Source organism: Netta rufina (genome assembly GCF_964035555.1).
Source record: "Netta rufina genome assembly, chromosome: 10".
Taxonomy (NCBI): domain Eukaryota; kingdom Metazoa; phylum Chordata; class Aves; order Anseriformes; family Anatidae; genus Netta; species Netta rufina.
The window spans coordinates 15850768-15870808 of NC_140133.1; the positions used below are offsets into that span (position 1 = coordinate 15850768).

The 20041-nt window shown below is 47.5% G+C and overlaps 1 protein-coding gene across 1 annotated transcript in view; it reads left to right on the plus strand.

The window, feature by feature from the left end:
• Window positions 1-20041, plus strand: part of SYNPR (synaptoporin) — a gene marked incomplete at both ends in the record, with an annotated part of 104061 nt that overhangs the window by 63846 nt on the left and 20174 nt on the right. The window contains 1 exon segment of the mRNA XM_084292917.1: window positions 17672-17796. Within this exon segment, the coding sequence (XP_084149043.1) occupies window positions 17672-17796 (125 nt within the window).

Below are 20041 nucleotides of genomic sequence, written 5' to 3' on the forward strand. Positions count from 1 at the left end.
AGAGCACTGCTGGGCACCGCAGCCTGCCATCCAACCTGTGTGCCTTCCAGCACGTCATTCTGCTGCTCGGACAGCCTGCAAAGGCTGGATATGATCCATCCATAAGGGTGTCCAGCTGTCCTGGTGCTGGGGCCAGGTGCCAGTTTGGGGACCTCACAGTAGGCTGAGTGGATGAGGTGATGAGTGGTTCATGGGGCTGCCAAGGTGTGCAAGGTCCTCTTGCAAAGCCATGGTGGAAGAGCCGGGAGGCTAAAAGGAGTCACCCTCTGGGTTATCCCCTACCTGGACCTGAGTTTGGCTGGGGAGGTGGGGAGGGAAGAGCTGTCACGTCCTCCATTAGCTCCATCTGGAATGGCACATGGGCTCCTGGCCGTGTGCTGTGCTGATGCTCACACGGTGCCCCAGTCACCACCCTGCATTAGCTTATTCCAGCATATTTCCATGTTACAAAATTAGATCCATTTTGCAAATTGCTGCTGCACTAGTAATTGAATTGAAGGGTGGTGGTTTTTTTGTTTTTCCACTTTTTTTTTTTTTTTGCACTGGAGTAAATCAGGAATAAGTCAACAGAATCAAGCCCTCCGTGCTTTCAGCAACATGCTCATTTAAATTGGATGCAAGAGGGTGTCTGTGTTTACATTTGGCCTGCCAAGAATCTCTGTTTCAGAAACTGGCTTACATAATATGTCAAAATTGGTTTACTCATTAGCATTGCAAACAGCGTGAAACAAGGCGCAGATTGATAAACTCGCAGCAATATTTGCATCCAGAGCCGGGCGGCGCAGGGGGAGGGGAGGTTCATTAGGAAGCGTTCCATTTCCATGGGAAAAACAAACGGCCTCCAGTTAGATCTCAGACTTTGTTAATTTTCTGCCTGCCCAAATTTAAATAGAGGTTGAGAGGGACATGTGAAAAATCTCCGTTGGCAAACGGGCAGCCCTTGTGAGTATTCCCTGGGCTGGTGGGTTATCTGCAGCGGCTGCTTCAGGTATGTTTTCATTACAGCACAGCTGGGATGGAGGCTCTGATAGTGCTAATTAGGTCCTGCAAATGTGGCACGGGCGCTGATGTAGCTGCCTGCTCCTGCTTTAGCCCAGCCAGGCAGGTGTGATGCAGCCACGGGCAGAGCTGAGGACCGTGGTGCTCTATGCTGAAAACCTTCCAGCTCAGGTCCTAAGTGGTGGGATGTATAAAACAGTGCTGCTGGGGTGATATGAACACATGTACCAAGACCAAAGCAGCACGGCAGTAAGAGGGTCTAAGTGTACCCTGTGCTTTTGGGCTCCCTCCTTGCCCTTCCCATCATAGCAAGTGGGGTTTAGGCATCCTGTGCTGGGCTGGGGGATGTGAGGGGAGATGGCAAAGTGCAGCTGGGAGAAAAGCAGCCCTGTCTCATGCTGTCCTCCTGAGGATGCCTCCTAATTCTGCTTCTGTCCCAGTGGAGGAGGATTTTCTCACTGGGCTGCAGCCCTTGCTGTCACTGCATCCCTTCCAGCTGCTCTGGCCAGGAACCTTCTGCAGGCAGGGGCTGAGTCTCCTTAGACCCCGGAGTGGCGCAGCAAAGCTGGCAGAAATCTGCTGGATGTGTACAGCTCTGCAGTGGTATCTAAAGGAGTTTGGAGCTCAAATCCCATGAAGCATCTTAGTTTGCTCTGAAACTCCCAGCTTAATCAAAAGTGGAAAGCTCTGATACAGCACAGAGAGACGTGTCCTAGCAGTGCTGACACTGGCAGAGCCTGGTTTTATGCTTGGCAATGTAAAGTGTCCCATCCAATATTTCAAACGAAGTTTTCCAAAGGAATCTAATAAAGCCAAAACAAGCACCAGTGCTGCAGGGCCTGTTGCATCCCAAGGAGAGTTTTGCCATATCAGCAAGCACCAACGCATCTGCTGTCAGCGGTGTTAGACCTGATCCATTCATGGCGTGTCACGGTTTGGGATAAAAAAAAATAAATCAAGCCTGGATCTCCTTCGATCACAGAGCCTGTGTTGCAGCGTTGTTTGAAGGAGCTGTGGGACAGGATAGAGTATCACCTGCTGTCACCTGTCGTGCTCTGGTTAAATCTGCATCCTGCTCCCTTATGTCCTGTGCAGGTGGTACCCAGGTGGGCAGGTGTTTAAGAGGGCCAAGGTCTGGCAGCTCCCAAGGGCATCTCTGCAAAGCTATTTTAATGGATGTTTCTCAAGGTTTTCCAAAGATTTCAGTGAGTTTTTAAGTAGCAACAATAGTGTAGCTGTTGATAACCTAGGGGTGAGGTGGGGAGGGAAGATAAAGTGATCCCACCAGAGAAGGAGGAGGGGTGCTTGCATTTCACTTCTGGTCACGTCTTGCAGCAGGAGGCTGGTCTGTGTGAGATGCAGTGAGTTTCAGTGCCAGCTGTAGACCTGAGCACAATGCAGAAGACCGTGGTTGTCTGATCGGTGTGGCTGTGACTCGGGTGGGCAGCGGGCACAGCAGCAGGCAGATGCCTTCCCCTCCATTTGAACACACCAAGCTGTGGAGCAGCGCCTCAGCATCTCTCCCTGGAGAACTCCCTCGGCACCGTGATGTCTCCTCGCAGCGCTGGCTGGCAGCGAGCTGCCTCTGCTGGAGAGGCAGGGCCGTGGTGCCAGAAGGGACATCTGGCAGAGTGGCGATGTGGCTCCCACTCGTGGGAAACAGGCCCAGAGGTTTGGAGCTCGTCAGGGGCTGTGTGAGCATCCCCTGTGCCCGGGCTGTGAGCATCCAGTGCTGGGAGTGCCAGCCCCAACTGGACAGATCGAATGATCAGGAAATATCAGGTGCATTCAGTCCCTCTGCTTTGTATCTTTATGCTTTTCCCTGTGAATTCCAGCTCTCCTGGCACAATCTAAATTCCAAACTGCTATGGAAAAGTGAGTGTGCTCAGATTTTGCTCTGCAGAGAACTGTTGTCACCCAGCAGGTGTTTCTGTACGCCAGCGTGTAACTTCTGTCTCCAAATAAAAGAGAAAGTTCACGTTGTGTTTCATCTATTAAGTCACATGCCTTTGTTGCAGGGTCTGGAAAAGAGGGCAAAACAGTGATAAACCCAGGGCTGGTGGGGAAAAAAAAATAGCACGGAGTGTGATTCACAGTCTCACTTACACAAAACACCGCTGGGGCAATGGGCTTGTGATGAGAGCTGGGCTCCTTGCAAAGGGAAGGAGCCGTGGAGCTGTCTTGTGCCAAGGTCTGAAACCTGGTGAGGGGTCTGCAGGGATGGGCTGTGGGGTCCTTGTGGCTCGGTGCAGGGGCAGCAGGTGTGGCAGCATCCTAAGGACCCAGTGTGCAGCTGCCAGAGATGAGTGCTGCTGGCAAGCAGATGCCTGCGTGTCGGAGGCAGTGAGCTAAGCTCCTGCTGTGCTCTCCTCCTCCTCCTCCTCCTGGAAAACAGGGGCACGGTGAAGGTTTTCTTTGGGTAAATTAATAGTGCAGAACTTTTCCCGTTTGGTAGAAGGGAACCTGTGGGTTCCCCCTAGGTTTTCTGTGACACTGAAGAAGTGGAAAAAGCCCGAGGTTGAGGGAGATGCTCTGGATGTCCAGCTCTGTGAGGGCAGCGGAGAAGCTCAGTGCACATTACAGTAAATGCGACCTGAAAGGTCTGATCCCCTTTCTGGGTGGGCTCCTTGCTGGAGCTGCAGGCGGCTGTCTGAGAGGCAGTGAGAGGCACGGCAGTGAGGTCTGCAAAACACAGCAAAGAGCCCCCAACCTGCAAGTGTCCGGTTCGGAGGCTCTTTAGGCTGAGCCCAACTTCAGCCCAGCGATGGTGAGGTGCTCCTTCCCCCAGAGCGTGCACGCAGAACAAAGCTGAATGCATGCACCGTGGGGAGGACAGGGCTGCATCTCAGCACGCCGTGGTGGTACCTGCACCACAACAAAGCAATCAGCCTCTTGCCACGGGGAAAGTATTAGATTTCTCCACTTAGGCTGTGTGTAGTCATTGTCTAATAATATGACCATTTTGCTATCCCTCCGCAAATAAGGCTGAGGCTGCTGCCTGATTGGTATATCAGCTCACTTTCTCTCAGCATTGATTTTCTTGCTCTCCTTATTTGCTTCATAAAAAGAGAGGCAAGGAGCTGGTGCTCGCTCCCTCCCTCCCTCCCTCTCTCTCTCCCTCTCCACTGCGAGAAGCTTTTGGGAGCCTTTATTTTTAGTATGAGACAAACCTTGCTTTATTTCAGGAGACGCAAGTTGGATTATAAATCCTTTTGTAAATGTGTATGGTGATATTTGCTCCGGTAAGTTATATGCATATCTATTTATTTGTGTAACTGTGCTGTTTGGGGGGAGAAGTGTTTTTTTTTAAGGAATTGCAAAGCCCACCAAATTGTTTTTAGCTTTGGTTTCTTTGTACTCTCATGCTGAGCCCAACTGTTCCATGGTTTTTAGATACATTGAAATATTTTTGGTTTGTATTTTGCATTGCAGGGGGGGGTGTCTGCTTTGAAAACTTGTTTTGCACTTCATTTTAGAGCAGAAATGTGGAGAGTGAGGATTAAAGGAATGTTAAACATAACATTTGTCATGTTTTTTCTGGCACTTTTAACCAAAGGCTCCTCAAAAATAATGCAGCAATATTTGGTACAGAAAAGTCAGTGAAAGCTATTTCATATCGATCAACCTGAAGCATGAATATCTGACTGCACATTACCTTGGAGAGATCAATCTGAAGTGCGGCAGGTGGGCAGCAACGTGCTCCTCACCAAAACCTATTACTGAAATAAAGAAAATCTTTAAAGTAATTAAGAGCATAGCGTTCTTTTCAGAGTGTAACATCGTTAATGTAGGTCAATAGACTGTTGCTCTGACTTTCTGCTCCCTGCCTCTGCTTTGTACAGCTCAGCAGCCTCATTCCGCCGTGCTCTCGGCTAACTTGGAGACCTCTTTGTTACCTGTAAATAACAGCGAGGTGCAGTTATTTCTCTCTCCCCATCATAGCTCGCCGTGTGCTTTCCAGGCAATGCCAGACAGTGATTGCAATGGTGTGGCTGAGGAAAACAAGATGTATAGCTGTAACACCTCCAGACTGCATGATAAATATTTGAATTCGCTGCTTTATATTCATTAATTTATTGGCACTTTGATTCTTTCATACTTGAATCATATCCCTGGGAGTCGATCACATCGGTGCTTCACAAGTCTTTAAAAACTCCACTACCTGGAGCTGCTGTGAGAACAGGCTCGAGTATTTACCTGCTCGGAAAATTCACGCACCCTACCCGGAATAATCCACCTACTCTCATGATACCAGGGCATGCTAATAGATGCTTGAAGTGTGCTCCAGTAAGGCTGTAACTGGCTTTATTAAGCCTAGAAGAGAAGGTAAGGATGTGCCTGGCAGCACAGGCTGAACTCTTCCAGAGCGAAATTTCAAATTGGCAATAACTGCTTAGTCATTTGAAGCTGCTTTTGGGCAAGCTTAATTGTTCCGATGTTTTTTTCTCCAAATGGAGGAGTTGCACTCGCCTTCCCACCTGTGTGCACAGCAGCTGCAGACAGCACTGGGGGCTCTGCCCCCTCTGCAGCCAGCTCCCGAGCCCCACTGGGGGCTGCGCGGTGGCTGCTGGAGCAGGGAGCCCATCCCTGGGGCTCCGCTTCCCACCCCAAAATGGGATGAAGGTGTGCCCAGTTCAGTTTTTTTTCAATTTTTACAGGATTTCTATTTTGTAAGCACTGTGTGCATTTATACTGCGTAGCTTCCCATAAGCATGTGTGCTCAGCACAGTGTTAGAGGACAAGGTGCGTAACCATAATTATCATTTTCCCAATCTAATCTTTTTTCCCAGTCATTTAATCTCTCAGGTGCGGAGGGCATGAGCGAGCAGCACATACCTCTCACACTTTCTAAGCATAATCCTGCCTGCCTGAGGATTGCTTTAAGCATTTCCAGCTTTGCCGAGCCCGATGTATGTGGCTCAGCGCAGTAACCTCCAGGTGAGCAGGAAGGTGGCCGAGGAGCACGTTTGGGTGCCCCTGGAGGGGAAGGGGCTGCCTGACATGAGCCGAGGAGAGTGGTTCCTGCCTCCAGCCCTGCAGAACAAAAGGGCTGGGGTTTCTGTGCTGTGTAACTTGTCATAGCAGGGGTGCCAGACTTCCCTGAAAGCTAGGCGTGCTGTGGTTAATTAAGAAGATGGTTCAGCTTGTCTTTATAGATGTGAAGCAGGAAAAGTGGCCAGGGCTGGTTGGCGTGGCTGCAGGCAGGGCAGGGCTCACCCTTGCCAGCAGCCAAACGGGTGGAAGGCCCTTTGTGAGCAATGTGGTTATGTCCACCGCTACAAGGCTTTTCCTTGGCAGAGGAGCTTGTGGCTGAGCAGAAATGATCCCTCTAACCCCCACATGCTTTTTCTACAGGATATGACCAAGACAAACTTGGGGAGACAGCAGAGCTTGCTTACTCCCTATGTTGTACATACAAACGTCTTCCATGCTCATGGTTTTCTGTCACCTTTTGCCCATCCTGGCACTGCAACATGTAGTCCTCCCCCACCTCTTCCTCCTCTTGTCCCCGGAGCAGCCCGTGCCACCTGCTCTTGACCGTGGTCAAAGAGCTTCACACAGCTCCAGGGCTGAAACCACGAGAGCTGTGCCAGTGGGGTGGAGGAGCTGCTGCGTCTTTCTGGCAGGTGCGTTAGGGTTTGGAAGGAGTTATAAATGTTATTTTAGGGGAGCTAAAATGTTATTTTAGGGCAGGCATCTTGGGGAGGTGCTTCTCCTCTGAGACCTGTCTCGTTGGCTGTGTGGCACCTATCAGCTCAATCAGTTCCTAGAGAAATTCCTTAGGCTCTTAAAAGATTGATTTCTTAAATATCTCCTCCTGGATGCCAGATATTCTTTTTTTAGCCAAGTCCTTGGAAGACTTAATGAATACTTTCCTCACCTCTGTTAATCCCTTTCCGATCAATAGGTGCTCCATGGGGGGAAAGGTATTTGTGTTGATATTGGATAGCAGCTGCCTGTCACTGCTGGTGATGGCAGGTGGCGTTTTATTCGTCACGTCATTCTTGATTAAGGGTTCTTGTACAATTATATGACCATTTTTTTTCAGAAAATATTTCCCTGTATGTAGGATGACAGATGGCAACTTGACCCAGAGGTTGGTCTTTCTTGATTTTGCCTTTGGGCTCTCTTTCCTTCAGCAAGCTGAACACAAGTCCTTTCAGAGAGCAGCGTGGTGCCCCTCATTGATGCAGCGTGGCTGTGTGGTGGGCTGGGGGCTGGGCGGGAGGCTGGGGTTCTTGCAGGGGCACCATGGTACAGCACTTGTTCAGTTGTTGTTTCATTCGGTGTCTGGTGCAGGTGGGGAGGGGGCTGACTCCTGCTAGTCAAACCAAACCCTTGGTTTGCAAAGTGGTGATGGTCCTTCACCTGAGAGGATGCTCAGAGCCCTTGAGCCCATGATAAAAATCCTGTTTGCTTTGGTGTCTGGTGTCGGAAACGTGGCAATACTGTGAAAGTCCTCAGCCTTCCTCTCCTGTCATGTCCAACTATTATTTTGGAGGGAAAAAAAGGGGAAAATGAGAAAGATGTGCTGACCCCTTCTGTGCATACAGGGGAAGAGACAGGTGATCAGCATGGGATTCTGTATCTGCAGTGTATCCCTTTCCTTTCCTTTCCTTTCCTTTCCTTTCCTTTCCTTTCCTTTCCTTTCCTTTCCTTTCCTTTCCTTTCCTTTCCTTTCCTTTCCTTTCCTTTCCTTTCCTTTCCTTTCCTTTCCTTTCCTTTCCTTTCCTTTCCTTTCCTTTCCTTTCCTTTCCTTTCCTTTCCTTTCCTTTCCTTTCCTTTCCTTTCCTTTCCTTTCCTTTCCTTTCCTTTCCTTTCCTTTCGCTTTCCTTTCCTTTCCTTTCCGTCCCACCACCTGAAGGACCACGCCACAGCTCATCTCTCACCAAACTTCCCCAGCACCCTGGCAAAGCAAATGTGCTGCAGCAGGCTCGAAAGCTGTAAACATATGGGCACTAACAACAGATTAACTGAGTGATTTAGTCTAAGGGGCCTGGTAGATTACCATAAAATGTATCTTAATTAGAAAAGCAATCAAACTTGCACAGAGGCAATGAGGACAAAACATCCCTGTTGGCAGCAGTGAGTGCTCTGTCCCCCAGGCCAGGGGATGGGGTTGTTGATGGATAAGCCTCGTGCCCACAGTGAGGGTTTCGCTGCTGTTTGCCCACTTTGGCTATGGGTGAAGGATGCCTCTGTGCTGAATTATTTGTTCTCATACCCATGAGAGCATCCAGCAAGCTGCTCGGAATGAGGCCAGTGGTGAACTTGGACTCCTTCGGCAGCAACAACAAAGCAGAGGCTGCTGAAGGTGAAAGAACAGAGCATTTGCACATTTTTCTTAAAAATGTGTGCAATTACCCGGAGATATTTGAGTGTTTGCCATGTATAGCACAGCTAGTCCCAGATAAAGGACTGGGGCTTCTAAGTGCTACCATAACACAAATAATTAATAAGTCTATCTCCCTCACTGTGCCCTCTTCTTCCTAGCGAACATGACCATAATTAGCTTTTACCTGATCCTGAATTTATAGCATGTTCAATTGCTTTTTTCATTTTCTGCTTGTGTTTTCTTTGCTTCCTTATTTTATCAGCCCTGGTTTTATTCCACAGGCCTGAATCTGCAGATGTAAAAGCTGGATAATCATCTCCAGCAGTGCAGGTATAAAGATTGCTACAGCCAAAACCATATTGATGCATTTGGGTTTTGAACAAGTGCCTGCTTTTTTCCGGGTTCTGGTAGGATTTTAAGTACATTGGGAAGTGGCACAGAAGATACACAGCAGCTGCTGGCAGTTGAAAGAAAAACATGCCTGATTATTTCCGAATTGCAAGTATTTTGAAACACGAAGGAAATGGGGAGCATTCAGGCAAGGGGGATGCCTGTTATCTTTTTTCTTGTGTGTTTAGAAACAGGTACAGCTGCAGATTTCAGGGAACACCAGTGAGAAGGCACAGAAAGAAAAAGAGGGAAGAGGTGTGGAGGAATATGGTCTGGGTGAGGATGGAGAGGAAATAGGGACAGCTTAAGCTGGCCAGATGAAGTGTGTCAAGAGCTAGTGAGATTTGGATTATTTATTTATTTATTTTCTTCCAATGTAAGGACACTGTTATTGCTGCTTCCTAAAAACATTAATGTTTAGGTGTTGCTCTTTGTGATCTAGTGTCAGGAAGGAGAGCAGTGCCATCTCTGGGGACAGCATAAAAGGAGTGGAGGCACAGAAGAGGGAAGGGAGCTTTTAATGTTGAAAACTCTTCTTGCTCAAAATGTTCCCTGTGAATTCCCAGAGCTCAACAAGGCAAGCGTTCATTTATAGCCCATCATTTTAATTATTAGAAAAGAAATTATTTTTTACCATGTGTGCTGATAGCTAGCCAGGAGCAAATTCTTCTTCCAGCCCTTTGCATAGAGGCGGGTGCTGAGGTCGGAGCTGGCGCTGATGGAATTTTCCACCCAAAATTGCTCTGAGATGAGGGGATGGGTCCTGCACAGGAGCCTGGTCACAGCTTGAGCCTTCCTCTGTTGCAAAGGGCGCCGTAGGGAGGTTGGGTTGGAGCAAGAAGGGCACCTCTGTGATGGTCAGGACACCCACCAAGGGTCTCGGTGGCCAGGACTGGCTGCGCACACATATTGCCTGGAAAAGCAGCCGTGATTTCCTAAAGGAGAGCCTTGTTCCCAGTGGTCCTGCTCGTAAGGGTGTTGTGAGACTGAAAGACTGAAAAAAAAAACATCCAGCCATCATTTCAGAGAGCTCTGCTGGGGATGTGAGGAGGAAGTGAGGCCTCATTGCTTAGCAGTTTGAAAGCACTCTCAAATCCTCACGGGACAAAGCTGTTGCGCTGGATTATTTGTCCCAAGGGTTCTCTGGATGCCTTCCCAAACGAAATAATTCTCACCCATTTCCTTGGGTCTGCTTGAGAAATGAGACAGAGCCGAGTGCAGGCATGCGTGCTGGCGGGGCGGCGGGTGGAGAGGGAGCAGATGACACCAAGTGGCTTCGCGGCAGCGCGGGGAGCCGAGAGGAAGCTGCTAATGGCCTCTGATGAGCACGGCCGTGATAATAATGAGGTTAATGCCCTTTCATTCACCCAGAAACATCTCAGCAAACGTATAATCCCTGCTAGTCAATGGGCAATCATTAGGTCATAAATAATACAGCGTGATTGAAGGACAGGCGCCTTTCCTGGAGTAATCATGTGGAGTTGCTCCTGACCCGGGGAGGGTTTCGCTGCAGCCCCCACGCTGCGCTGCGCTGCGGGCACCCGGCCGTCAGAGCATTTTCCGGTCAAAGGAGAGCTCCCACCTCTCGTTGCTGCTGCCGCATGTGGCAGGCTGTAATCAGAGCAGGAAGATGCTCCTCCAGCACTCAGGTCTGCCTGGCAGCTCTGGGGCGGGTGGAAAGAACAAAGATACAAATTGGATAACGAAGTGATTACAGCAGACGGAGAAGGTGCCTTGTCCCAGGGCAGGTGGGATATCGTACAGCTACCGTGTATGATACTTTTTATGCAAGCTGCATGTATATTCCTCTGCCACCCAGTACTGCAGGAGGTATGGGACCATCATGGCTTTTGCTGAACCCCTAAGGGACCCCCATTGAGGTGTCAGTGACATTAAGTTCTGGGGCACTTTTTCAGAGTGCTTCATGTGTGGACAGTGCTCAGCCATAAGGTAAATCCCCGTGTTTATTGGAGAGAGTAAATCCGACTTAGTAATGGTTTGGATCACGCTCCGTGTGCAGTTATGTTATATGGTGGGCTGTTTTAAACCCAGATGTTTTTAAACCCACCAGGCAAGCGAGGAAATGAGCAACCGTCCAGCCTTTCTATTTTTATAATTAAATGTTTACACTCATTACACAGTAAATCCCACATAATCAGACTCTAAAGCCGGGAAAAAAAAAAAAATCCATGTTTTCAACAGAGATCAGGGACAGAGTTGCATTCACACATGAACTCGAGCAGCCTGGGGGTGGCCACTCTTGGCGCTGGGGCTCTGTGGCAGTGAACATCCCCGCCGAGAGCATCACAACTGCCTTCTTGTGCCAGCAGGCTGGAAAAGTCTTCAGGCCCAAAAAGGAGTGCATGTCTCCACTGAAGTGGCATATGTCACAACATGAGTTATTCAGGGATTGCATGCACAAATTAAACAAATCTGTCTCTCTTTTGCTCCCACCTCCTTGAAAGAAGAGGGTAGGGAAGTGGAGTTAGGAAGGCAGCAGAGGAAGAGCTGTAACTTCCAGGCTACTGGGAGGGAAAGAACTGCGGGCTTTGGCTGCAGAGAGCTACAGCTCTGTGTGATACATCCCCGGTGAAGGAGGTGCCCACCCACTAATTACTCAGGTACTCGTAAATCTGTCGGCAGTAAGTATCGGCACATTTAGTTTTGTGGTTTCCTTGCCGACCTGTCACTGCCCATGTGCAAAAGGCAATTTATACAATAAGGCTGCTAATAATAGTAATAGTAATAATGAAGCAGGTCCTTGTAGATGTCTTCAATTATCTCAAACCTTTGGCAAGTGGTTGGAGGGGCTGGAACAGCTTAACATCTCTGCCCTGCTTGTGTGAGTGGCTTTGTTCTCTGACAACTTTTCATTTCACCAAGTCCAAGAAGATGTCGAAATATGTCTTTATTTCTGCCAGTTAACTCTTCCCTGTGAGCTGCCAACCTTAGCATTAGCTTTCAACTTTATGGCTGACCCATTAAACACTGGATGAAACATCTCATCAGCTTGCATTACATTTTGAACTTAATAAATAGGAAAGGCATTACACAGATTCTGTCTGGCCATCTGGAGGAACAATGTTCTTTACCTCAACGAATGGCTATCTAATCCTCTCATATACTGTTGGGTTTTATTCCATTAAAATATAATGAGAAAAGACTACCATACCATTATGTGGCGGGCCTAAATGGGATTTTTAGAATAATCAATGAAAGATGAGTAAAAAAGATAAAGATTTTCTTCAAAGAAAAAGAGAGAAAATTGTCTCCTTGGGATTAAAGTATTGTGGAACTGAATTATTATAACATGATCCTCACTCACTAAAAATACCCCAATTTCATTTCCATAAATCTTTCTATTAAGAATCAAATTAAGTATTTTTTTTTTTTTTATTTTAAAAACACGAGGCATTAAGTGAAATGCTGTGCTTTAAACAGAGGATGCCGCAGGGCCCCAGCCTGCTGCAGGGCTCCTGCCCAGTGGCACGGGGGACGGTTTCTGCAGGTGCCACCAAATCCAACCAGGGACTTGCTGCCACAAACGGCCCAGGGAAAAGCCCAGCCACGTGGAGATGTTTTGGAGCCTGCTGTGAGTGTCCTGTTGGCCTCAGGGACGAAGGACGGGGTGTTTTAGGTGATGTCTGTCCTCACCACACTGTGTGAGAGAGGCCTGGGTTGCTCAGCTCAGTGCAAAGCCAGGCAAAATTGTTGATGCAAGTATTTTCCTCCAACACAATTGTAGTTGTGTTTCTGTTCTGCTTTCAGAAGGCACTGGAAATGAAGCCTGCTACCCAAGTGAGAGCTATGAGTGCTTTGTGTGAGATCTGGACAAGCCGTGTGTGCCCGGCTTGTCCAGTGGTGACCCCAAAAGTCCTGTCCCAGCTGCCACCACATCCTGGAGGATGTGGGGTAGCTGCCTGAGCGGTCTTTCATCAATGTGCTAAAAATGAGGCAATGATGGGGCAATATCTGGGCAGAAATACAACATTCCCTGGATGGGGAACATGGGGTTCCTCCAGCCGCACACCCTGAGATGTTCCCTCATCCCCGGGCTCCTGGTCCAAACAAGCCAGGTCTGGGCAGGAACAAGCTTGCTTTTTGCAGCACTGCTGTATATATCTAAGAGGGCACACTAAATCCTGGCAATTAGTGGACAATTGCTCTAGGCTTTATTTTTCAGCAGGAGGAGAATGTATTTCAGCTCGCTCCCTGGATAGTTGTTGGAGGAAAATGAGCCCTGCTAGTCATCGCCTCCCCCCCAGCGCTGCGTTGGCTGCAGTGCTATCCACCTCCAATTCATCAACCAGTCAAACTGATATAATTAGGAATCCCAAAGTCAATAATCTGATAATCTCCAGTGCACGAAGGCTTGTACGTAGGAGAAGTGATTCCAGGAAGTCTGCAGCTCGGATCCACGCAGGAAAAATGCCAGATTTTAAAAAAGAAACAGGCAGGCAACTGGAGGAGAGAGCGCTCCCTGATCTTTCACTGGTGACATATTTTGGGCCATCGGCTCTGCAGTAAATGTTTTCCCGTAGAGTCATTCAGTGCCTTTGAATCTCCCCTTTACAGTCTTAATAATGATGTTCAGTTGCTGGTTGTGCTCCATAAATAAATAATCCAAGCGAAGGGAGGCAGCGTGCAGGGCGATGCTGGCTGCAGGGCACGGGGGTGCTCCCTCCCCATGGCCCCAGCGAGCAGAGGAGGCACAAAGCCAGGCAGCTCCAGCAGACCCTTCTCAGAGTCTATATTATGGGGAAGTCTTACATCCAAAAGCCCTGCCAGAAATACATGTCGTTGTGAAATGCTTTCGATGTGTAAAGTGACTAATGGAAGAGGAGGCGTTTCAAGAATTGCTTGCTGCTCTTCACGAGCGTCAGAAGTTCCCCTCAGCTTCCCAGCACTGAGGCAGGACCTGGGGCTGGGACCTCTCCTGCTGGGTTTCCAGCAGCTTCAGTCCCCTTTTGCCCTCCTGGCACAGCAGAAGATTTGAGGACCAGCCCTCATCGCGGGGTGCATCCCCAGCCAGCCCCACTAAATCTGCCAGTGAGCTGCCAAGGTCTGCTGCATGGGGCTGGCGTGCTCCTGGGGAAGACAAGTGGCTTATATAAAAGTTTCATCAATTTTAAATGACAGCGTTATCCTCCTAGCAGGATGTTTTAGTGCAATGTGCTCTACATAAGTCTTCTAGCTCGCCTCGTCGGGAGCTGCTCTGCTTTCTTCTGGTCCTCATGGCAAACCTGTTGAGGGGACTTGTCTGAAAGCCAAGCACTGAGAATTGATAGGAAACTGTCCTGTTTGTCCCTCCTGGGGCAGGAGGAGTGGGGTCACATGCTGTGGGACTGCCACCTGCCTCAGCACAGCGGGGACCAGCTCCTTGGGGTGCCAGCCCCAGACAAGGGGGGCAGGGCTGAAGCCTCACTCCAGGAGCTGCTGAAATGAAAACCTGGATGTGTGAGTGCAAATAGGTGCTTCTGGTTGGGTGGCTGCAGGGAGGACCTGTCGTGGGGTGGCCAGCAGCTCCTGACCACAGAAGCAAAGAAGCTGCTGGCACTGTACTGAAGCTGGAATCGAAGGGAGGGCTTCCAGTGATGAGCTGGTCTTCCCGACTTTGCCTGCCCTGGGTGGGTGTGAGCTGCACGTGCTCTGCTGGGAATTATACTGCTATTTTTTTCTCAATGTGCTAAGTGTCCAACTGGTCTTTAAAACATGCTAATCTGATTCAACACTAAAGACATTATGACTGCTCAGTACCATAATAAATTTCTGTTAAGCTAGACTGTGAGATTTACCTGGCTTCCCTACAAAAATATGCCAACAGCACCGGCAAAGGCTGCAAGGTCATGGGGAGAATATCATCATTAGAAAAGCAGGGGATTCATTAAGTATTAATACCTACATCTGTGTGCCATACCAAAAGGCAGTGCCATCTTCAGAGACGTGCTGCTTTGTTAGAAATGTGTCCAAAATCTTGTGGAGGGTCTTCCAGCCGGGGCTGGACGAGGGGTGGGGAACATGCATGGGTAGGGATGTGATGCCCCAAGGGCATGGTGCTTCTCCCAGCTGCTCCTCGGGGAAGGCAGGCACGGTGCTGCCCTCGGGGAAGGCAGAGGCCATATAATAAATAACCAGAGGTAAGCACGCTATGGGAGATTGATCTGATGTGGAGGGGAAAAGCGATGTGCATGCACGGTGCAGATGGGACAAGGGCTGAGCATGGATTTATAGGCAAAGAGTAAATAGGAACATAGGGAAACGCTTTCCCGTTCTCCATAAACTTTTCAATTTCAGAGAGGCTAGATTCAATAAAATTATCTTGCAGATGGAGGTTTTATTGAATCTGGCCCATAAAGCTCCCATTATGGGGTTTACAACTGCCATTTACACAAATCCTGATATAATAAAATACAGTAGTGTTTACAGCATTCCTGCAACTGCCGCAGAATTACAGCACACGCAGAACCCACCAAGTAAATCTTGGCTTAATGCACCAGGCACTCCACTGGCAACATAAAGCAGCAAAACTTGAGGGGAAAAAAAAGAAAGACACAGAGTTACTTTGGCAAGAGGAGAATTATGCCTGCTGCTTGGCCAAGACACCCTGGGGAAATACCCAAGATTTAAAGCTTTTGCCCTGCTCCCCCATGAAATAAAATTTAAATGTGCTTCCAAAAGGTGCTGCGTGGCCTCAGCGCACAGCTGCGAGCAGCATCTGACCCAGCTGCAGCTCAGAGCTGGGCTGGGGCTGGCACAGCCCTCTCTGGAGCTGGGTATAAAAATCTCCAGCTGGTTCCTTTTCCCTTTCCCCACCTGTTCCCAGTGTGGGTGCTGCCTGGGTGCTTGTAGCATAGCATGTGCTGAGCAAGGATAGAAACTGTGGGCAGCCCTGGTGGGATGTGGCTGCAGGGGGAGCAGCAGGAGGGGTTTGCTGAGCAAGAGGAGGCATCTGAAAAGCCTCATGGCACTCAGGGTAGGTGGTGCTGGATCTGAAGGGACTGAGGTTGTGGGGACCTGAGTCTGCTGCCAAAGATGCTCCTGAAGGAGAAGATCCTTTCTAAGAAGGACTAGTCTGAGCTGTAGGTTTTGGGGTGTCCCTTTGGCCCTGGTGAATAAACATGGTGGCACACATGCTGATTTCCACTACTTCACTAACAGAGATGCATTGAATTGCACCTCTTTTCTCTCCTTATCCAAACGCCAAGAGCTGCAGGTGATGGCTGGTCATTTACGGTAGGTCTGTCCTGTACTCTCTTCTTTATTTATTTACTTCTCTCTTTATTTATTGCAAGCCATTAATCTTTGTGGCTCCCTATACATCTGCAAAACACTTGCATTTGCGACTCCATTAATTAGGCCAGAAAGCAGGTCAGCCCTAATCTCTCCTGTTCTCCTTAATATATTGTTTTCTGACGTTGCCTCACAAATTGTAGTGAGATGATTAATACTGATTTTAGTGCTGTTCCACATGTAAAGGCAGAACAACTCTTTGTATTTACAGAGAAAATGTCTGGTTTAAGATTAAGGAACGCTACTCAAGTTATGGCATGAAGATTTATTTTGAATTACTTAACAAGCCAATTCATAGTAAACTTCAGCTATCCTTTTTATTTAGTAAGCCCAGCATTAAAAAAAAAATCACGATTTTATCAAATTTCCTTATCATTAGGTACCTAAATACCTTTGCAAATCTACTCCTAAGTGACATGCAGTGGAAGTGAGTAGCAGGGTGGCACCTTACCTGATTTTCCCAGGCGTGTGCACTGCTCCATGCTCTGTTATTTGGTTGCCTTCCTTTCTCAGAGCATGGTCTGCTCCCTGATAGCTTCAACCTTAGCCATTTTTAAGTGGGTGAGTGGTATTGAAGTGTACATCTGTGCTGGGGAAGCCATGTATTGGATATTTTTCCAGATGCATGCACTCTGTTTCCTTTGGGTTTCTTGCCTCTAGTATATTTAATTGTGACTGGGATTGGGGGGTTACTTGTTACCATATCTGACCCACTGCAGATCTCAGAATAGCTCAGTTAAAGCTGATGGGCTTACTTCAGGTCTATACTGATGCAATGGGAACAAAGCCTAGCCTGGCCTTTAATTCAGATTACAACTGTGTAAGTAAGCTGTCCCTGCTTCTGCTCTGGATCTTCCAAGGCAGCCTACACTAGTGAAGTTTCTTCTTCCTCTGTTTGAACACCTGAAATAACTATAAATGCTGATGTGTCTGTGGTCTGCCCAATCCTTCCTTCTCCAGCAAGATTAAGATGTGTTATGGGTTTGCATTAGAACCACCCTAACTCTTTGTTCCTGCTCATTTTGTCAGAGCTTGTCCTATGTCTTGATGTTTTTTTTTTTCTGTTTTGCTGAGTTTTAGTTTATGGCATCTACATGTCCATCTTGAGTTGTAGTAGTAATTTAGGAAAAATTATCAAAAAGTCATCTTTTTTCTCTCCAAGTTTTACGTTAAATGGAATAAGGGCAGCTTGCGTGTTTCATCGTGCAATGAGATGATGGCCACAAGAACCGTCTCGGTCTGCTATTGCTATCCCTGTCTGCTCATTATAAATCGTTCTGCCCGTGCTTTATTTGTGTCAGGACTGACTCATTATGCTCAGTCAATGTTCATCCTTCTCTTCTAGTCCAAACTTGCCCATCAGCCGGGTGATTTAAATAGCTGCCTGCCTTGTGAATCCCAAGTGGGCTCTGGGACCGGAGGGGAGGGCTGAGATGCCTGACACAGACAAACAGTGATGGTTCTGTCTATGTGAAGCAACAGAGCTTCAATTTTTATGGTTCTTTGTATTGGCTTTTTGGAAGGGTGCAGGAATAATGCATGGCAAACCTCTGAGCGCATGGTGTGATGGATAACCTGACCCGAGGGGGCAGCTGCTGCTGCACAGATCTGCTTGTGAAATGAAATAAAATAAAAATCTTGTTTCTTTTTTGACAGCTTTTTGCAATCTTTGCATTTGCAACATGCGGTGGGTACTCTGGAGGGCTGCGCCTCAGTGTGGACTGTGCAAACAAGTCAGAGAGTGACCTCAACATTGACATAGCCTTCGCCTACCCGTTCAGGTATGCTTTGGGTCGGGGCGGTTCGGTTGCAGGTTGCTCCTGATGAAGCTCCAGTTTGGGGCTCCTGAATTTTGCTCACAAGACTGTTTAGACTCTGGGTGGGCAGGAGGAATTAATTTGGCTGGACCTGCTGTGGATGGGGCTATAGGAACCACTGGGGAATAGGAACTCAGTGAAGAAGAGCAGCTGTGGGCATGGAGAGCCTCATAAAGGCCATGGCAGGCAAGGGAAGGAAAAAAAAAAAGGCACACTGACCTAAAAAAGAAAAAAGAGGATAAAGTAGTCATTAACTGTGGTGCAGCCATTACCTAAGCTGCAAATGAAGGAAGTTTTAATGACAGTTTTGATTTTCTTTTGAAAATGACACTGATTGCCTGTCTGCATCTCTTGGTGCCTTAATGCTTTAAAGTTGGACCACTAGTGACTGAGGAGGAGGTTTTGTTGTTCAAGTACATCTGAAAACTATAGCGAGGTTAAAAATATGTATTTATTGCTCCTGTGTTTTAGGATCCTGCTTCAAAAGAACACCTACTGTCTTCTGTTTTTACAGATGTCAGGACCACTCTAGAAACCTTTCACTTCTGCATAAGAGATTTCTTTAAGGAATTGAGATGATTAAGAAAAAAAATACATAATCCAGTCTCAGACCCAGTATATTAGGACTCAAATTATTTTGGTTTCTTGGGAAATCACATGCTGTTTTGCTTATGAGTATGTACAAACCAGATGTAATAACATCTATTACTTTAACATGTTCTAAAATGTAGCGTTTTCCAAACAGCAGAATCTGAATTTGATTCCTTGAACTGTTGTTGTCACTTGACACACATTTATTACCCCAGAAGTCCTATTTCCTGGTATTACAAATGTTTACTTTTTGTCTTCAACTTGTCTGTATTTTCTTTCATTTCTGCTTAGTATGCATGAGATGGATCCTGAAAATTGAGTTACATGAATTTGTAATGTGATTCACTTCCAAATAGGTCATTTCTTCAGCATTCATTACAGAATACACCCTACAGTAAAGTGGTTTTAATTTGCATGATTATTAAATAGTACTTTATACAAAAAGTTAATAAAACTGAGAAAAGTAGTCAGCAAATATCTCCCAGTGTTTTTACAGGCACATTGACCATTGCTTTTGGAAGGAAGTGGCCAGATCTGCAATTTCCCAGTCTTGCTTATTAGGAAACTAGAGACATTGCTGAGTAATTGTAGGATATGGTACAAAATCAGGTTTATTTGCAGGAGGGATCCAGCTGGGACTGAGGTTGTAGATGGCTGTTGAGCTGTTGGCGTGGCTGCCAGCTGTGGCTGGTGCTCTCTGAGCAGTGTGGGATATGAGGAGGAGCCAGCACCTGGATATATTCATGTGGTATGAATATACCTGCAGTCTGCCCATTTTGTGTGCAAACATGAGGCACATGCAAAAAGCATGTGGGGTAGCAGATGTGTGCATGGAAAATCTGGCCCAGTGCTGCCTGTGGAACTTGGTTTCATTGTGTTAAGTTTTATCTAAATGTTTGTGTTTATTTTCATGAATTTTCCACTTTTTTCTAGTGCTCCTTTCACTCAATGGAGAGGGGATGCTCTAAAAACAGGAGTGGCCTTGGTTGGGAGAGGCAATAACTCCTGTGAGAGCAGTTGATACCTTTGGGAAAAATCAGAAATGATTTGAGTTCAGGCTCCCTCATCAGGTCTGTGATCCTGAAGCTTATCTGCCTGCATGGGCACGTAGGCTTTGTGTAGGTAGGATGAATTTCCCACCAATTCTCTTGCATCTAAGTCTGAGTAAGTCCATATTCACATGGCTTTTTCCTTTCCAGTGCCTTCAGTTTTCTGATTATTGGCTGACAACTGGAGCAGGTGTGGGTGGAAGAAGGGATGCTGCCGAGCATCTGACACCACAGCACTGTCACAGCTGTCAGCAGTGGCACTGAAGCAGTCACATACCTGAGCACTGCTTTTAAAGCTGCACCTTCCAGCAGGACTTAGGATATAGAAAAGCGTGCAGCTGTACTAGCAGCTGCTTTCATTCTCATTGCTGTAACTGTGAGGATGTTCATTTTCTTCTAGAAGGTACACAGCTAGACCATGGCTAGTTGATAAGTGTTTCAAGCAAGTAAACTAGATCCAGTATAAAGTGTTTTCTGGTTTAATTCTGGGCCTGGATTTGTTTGCTCTTTGAAAAGGAAGCGGGGAAATGTAAATAAGCATGTTAACCTCTGGAGAAGAGTTGTGGCAA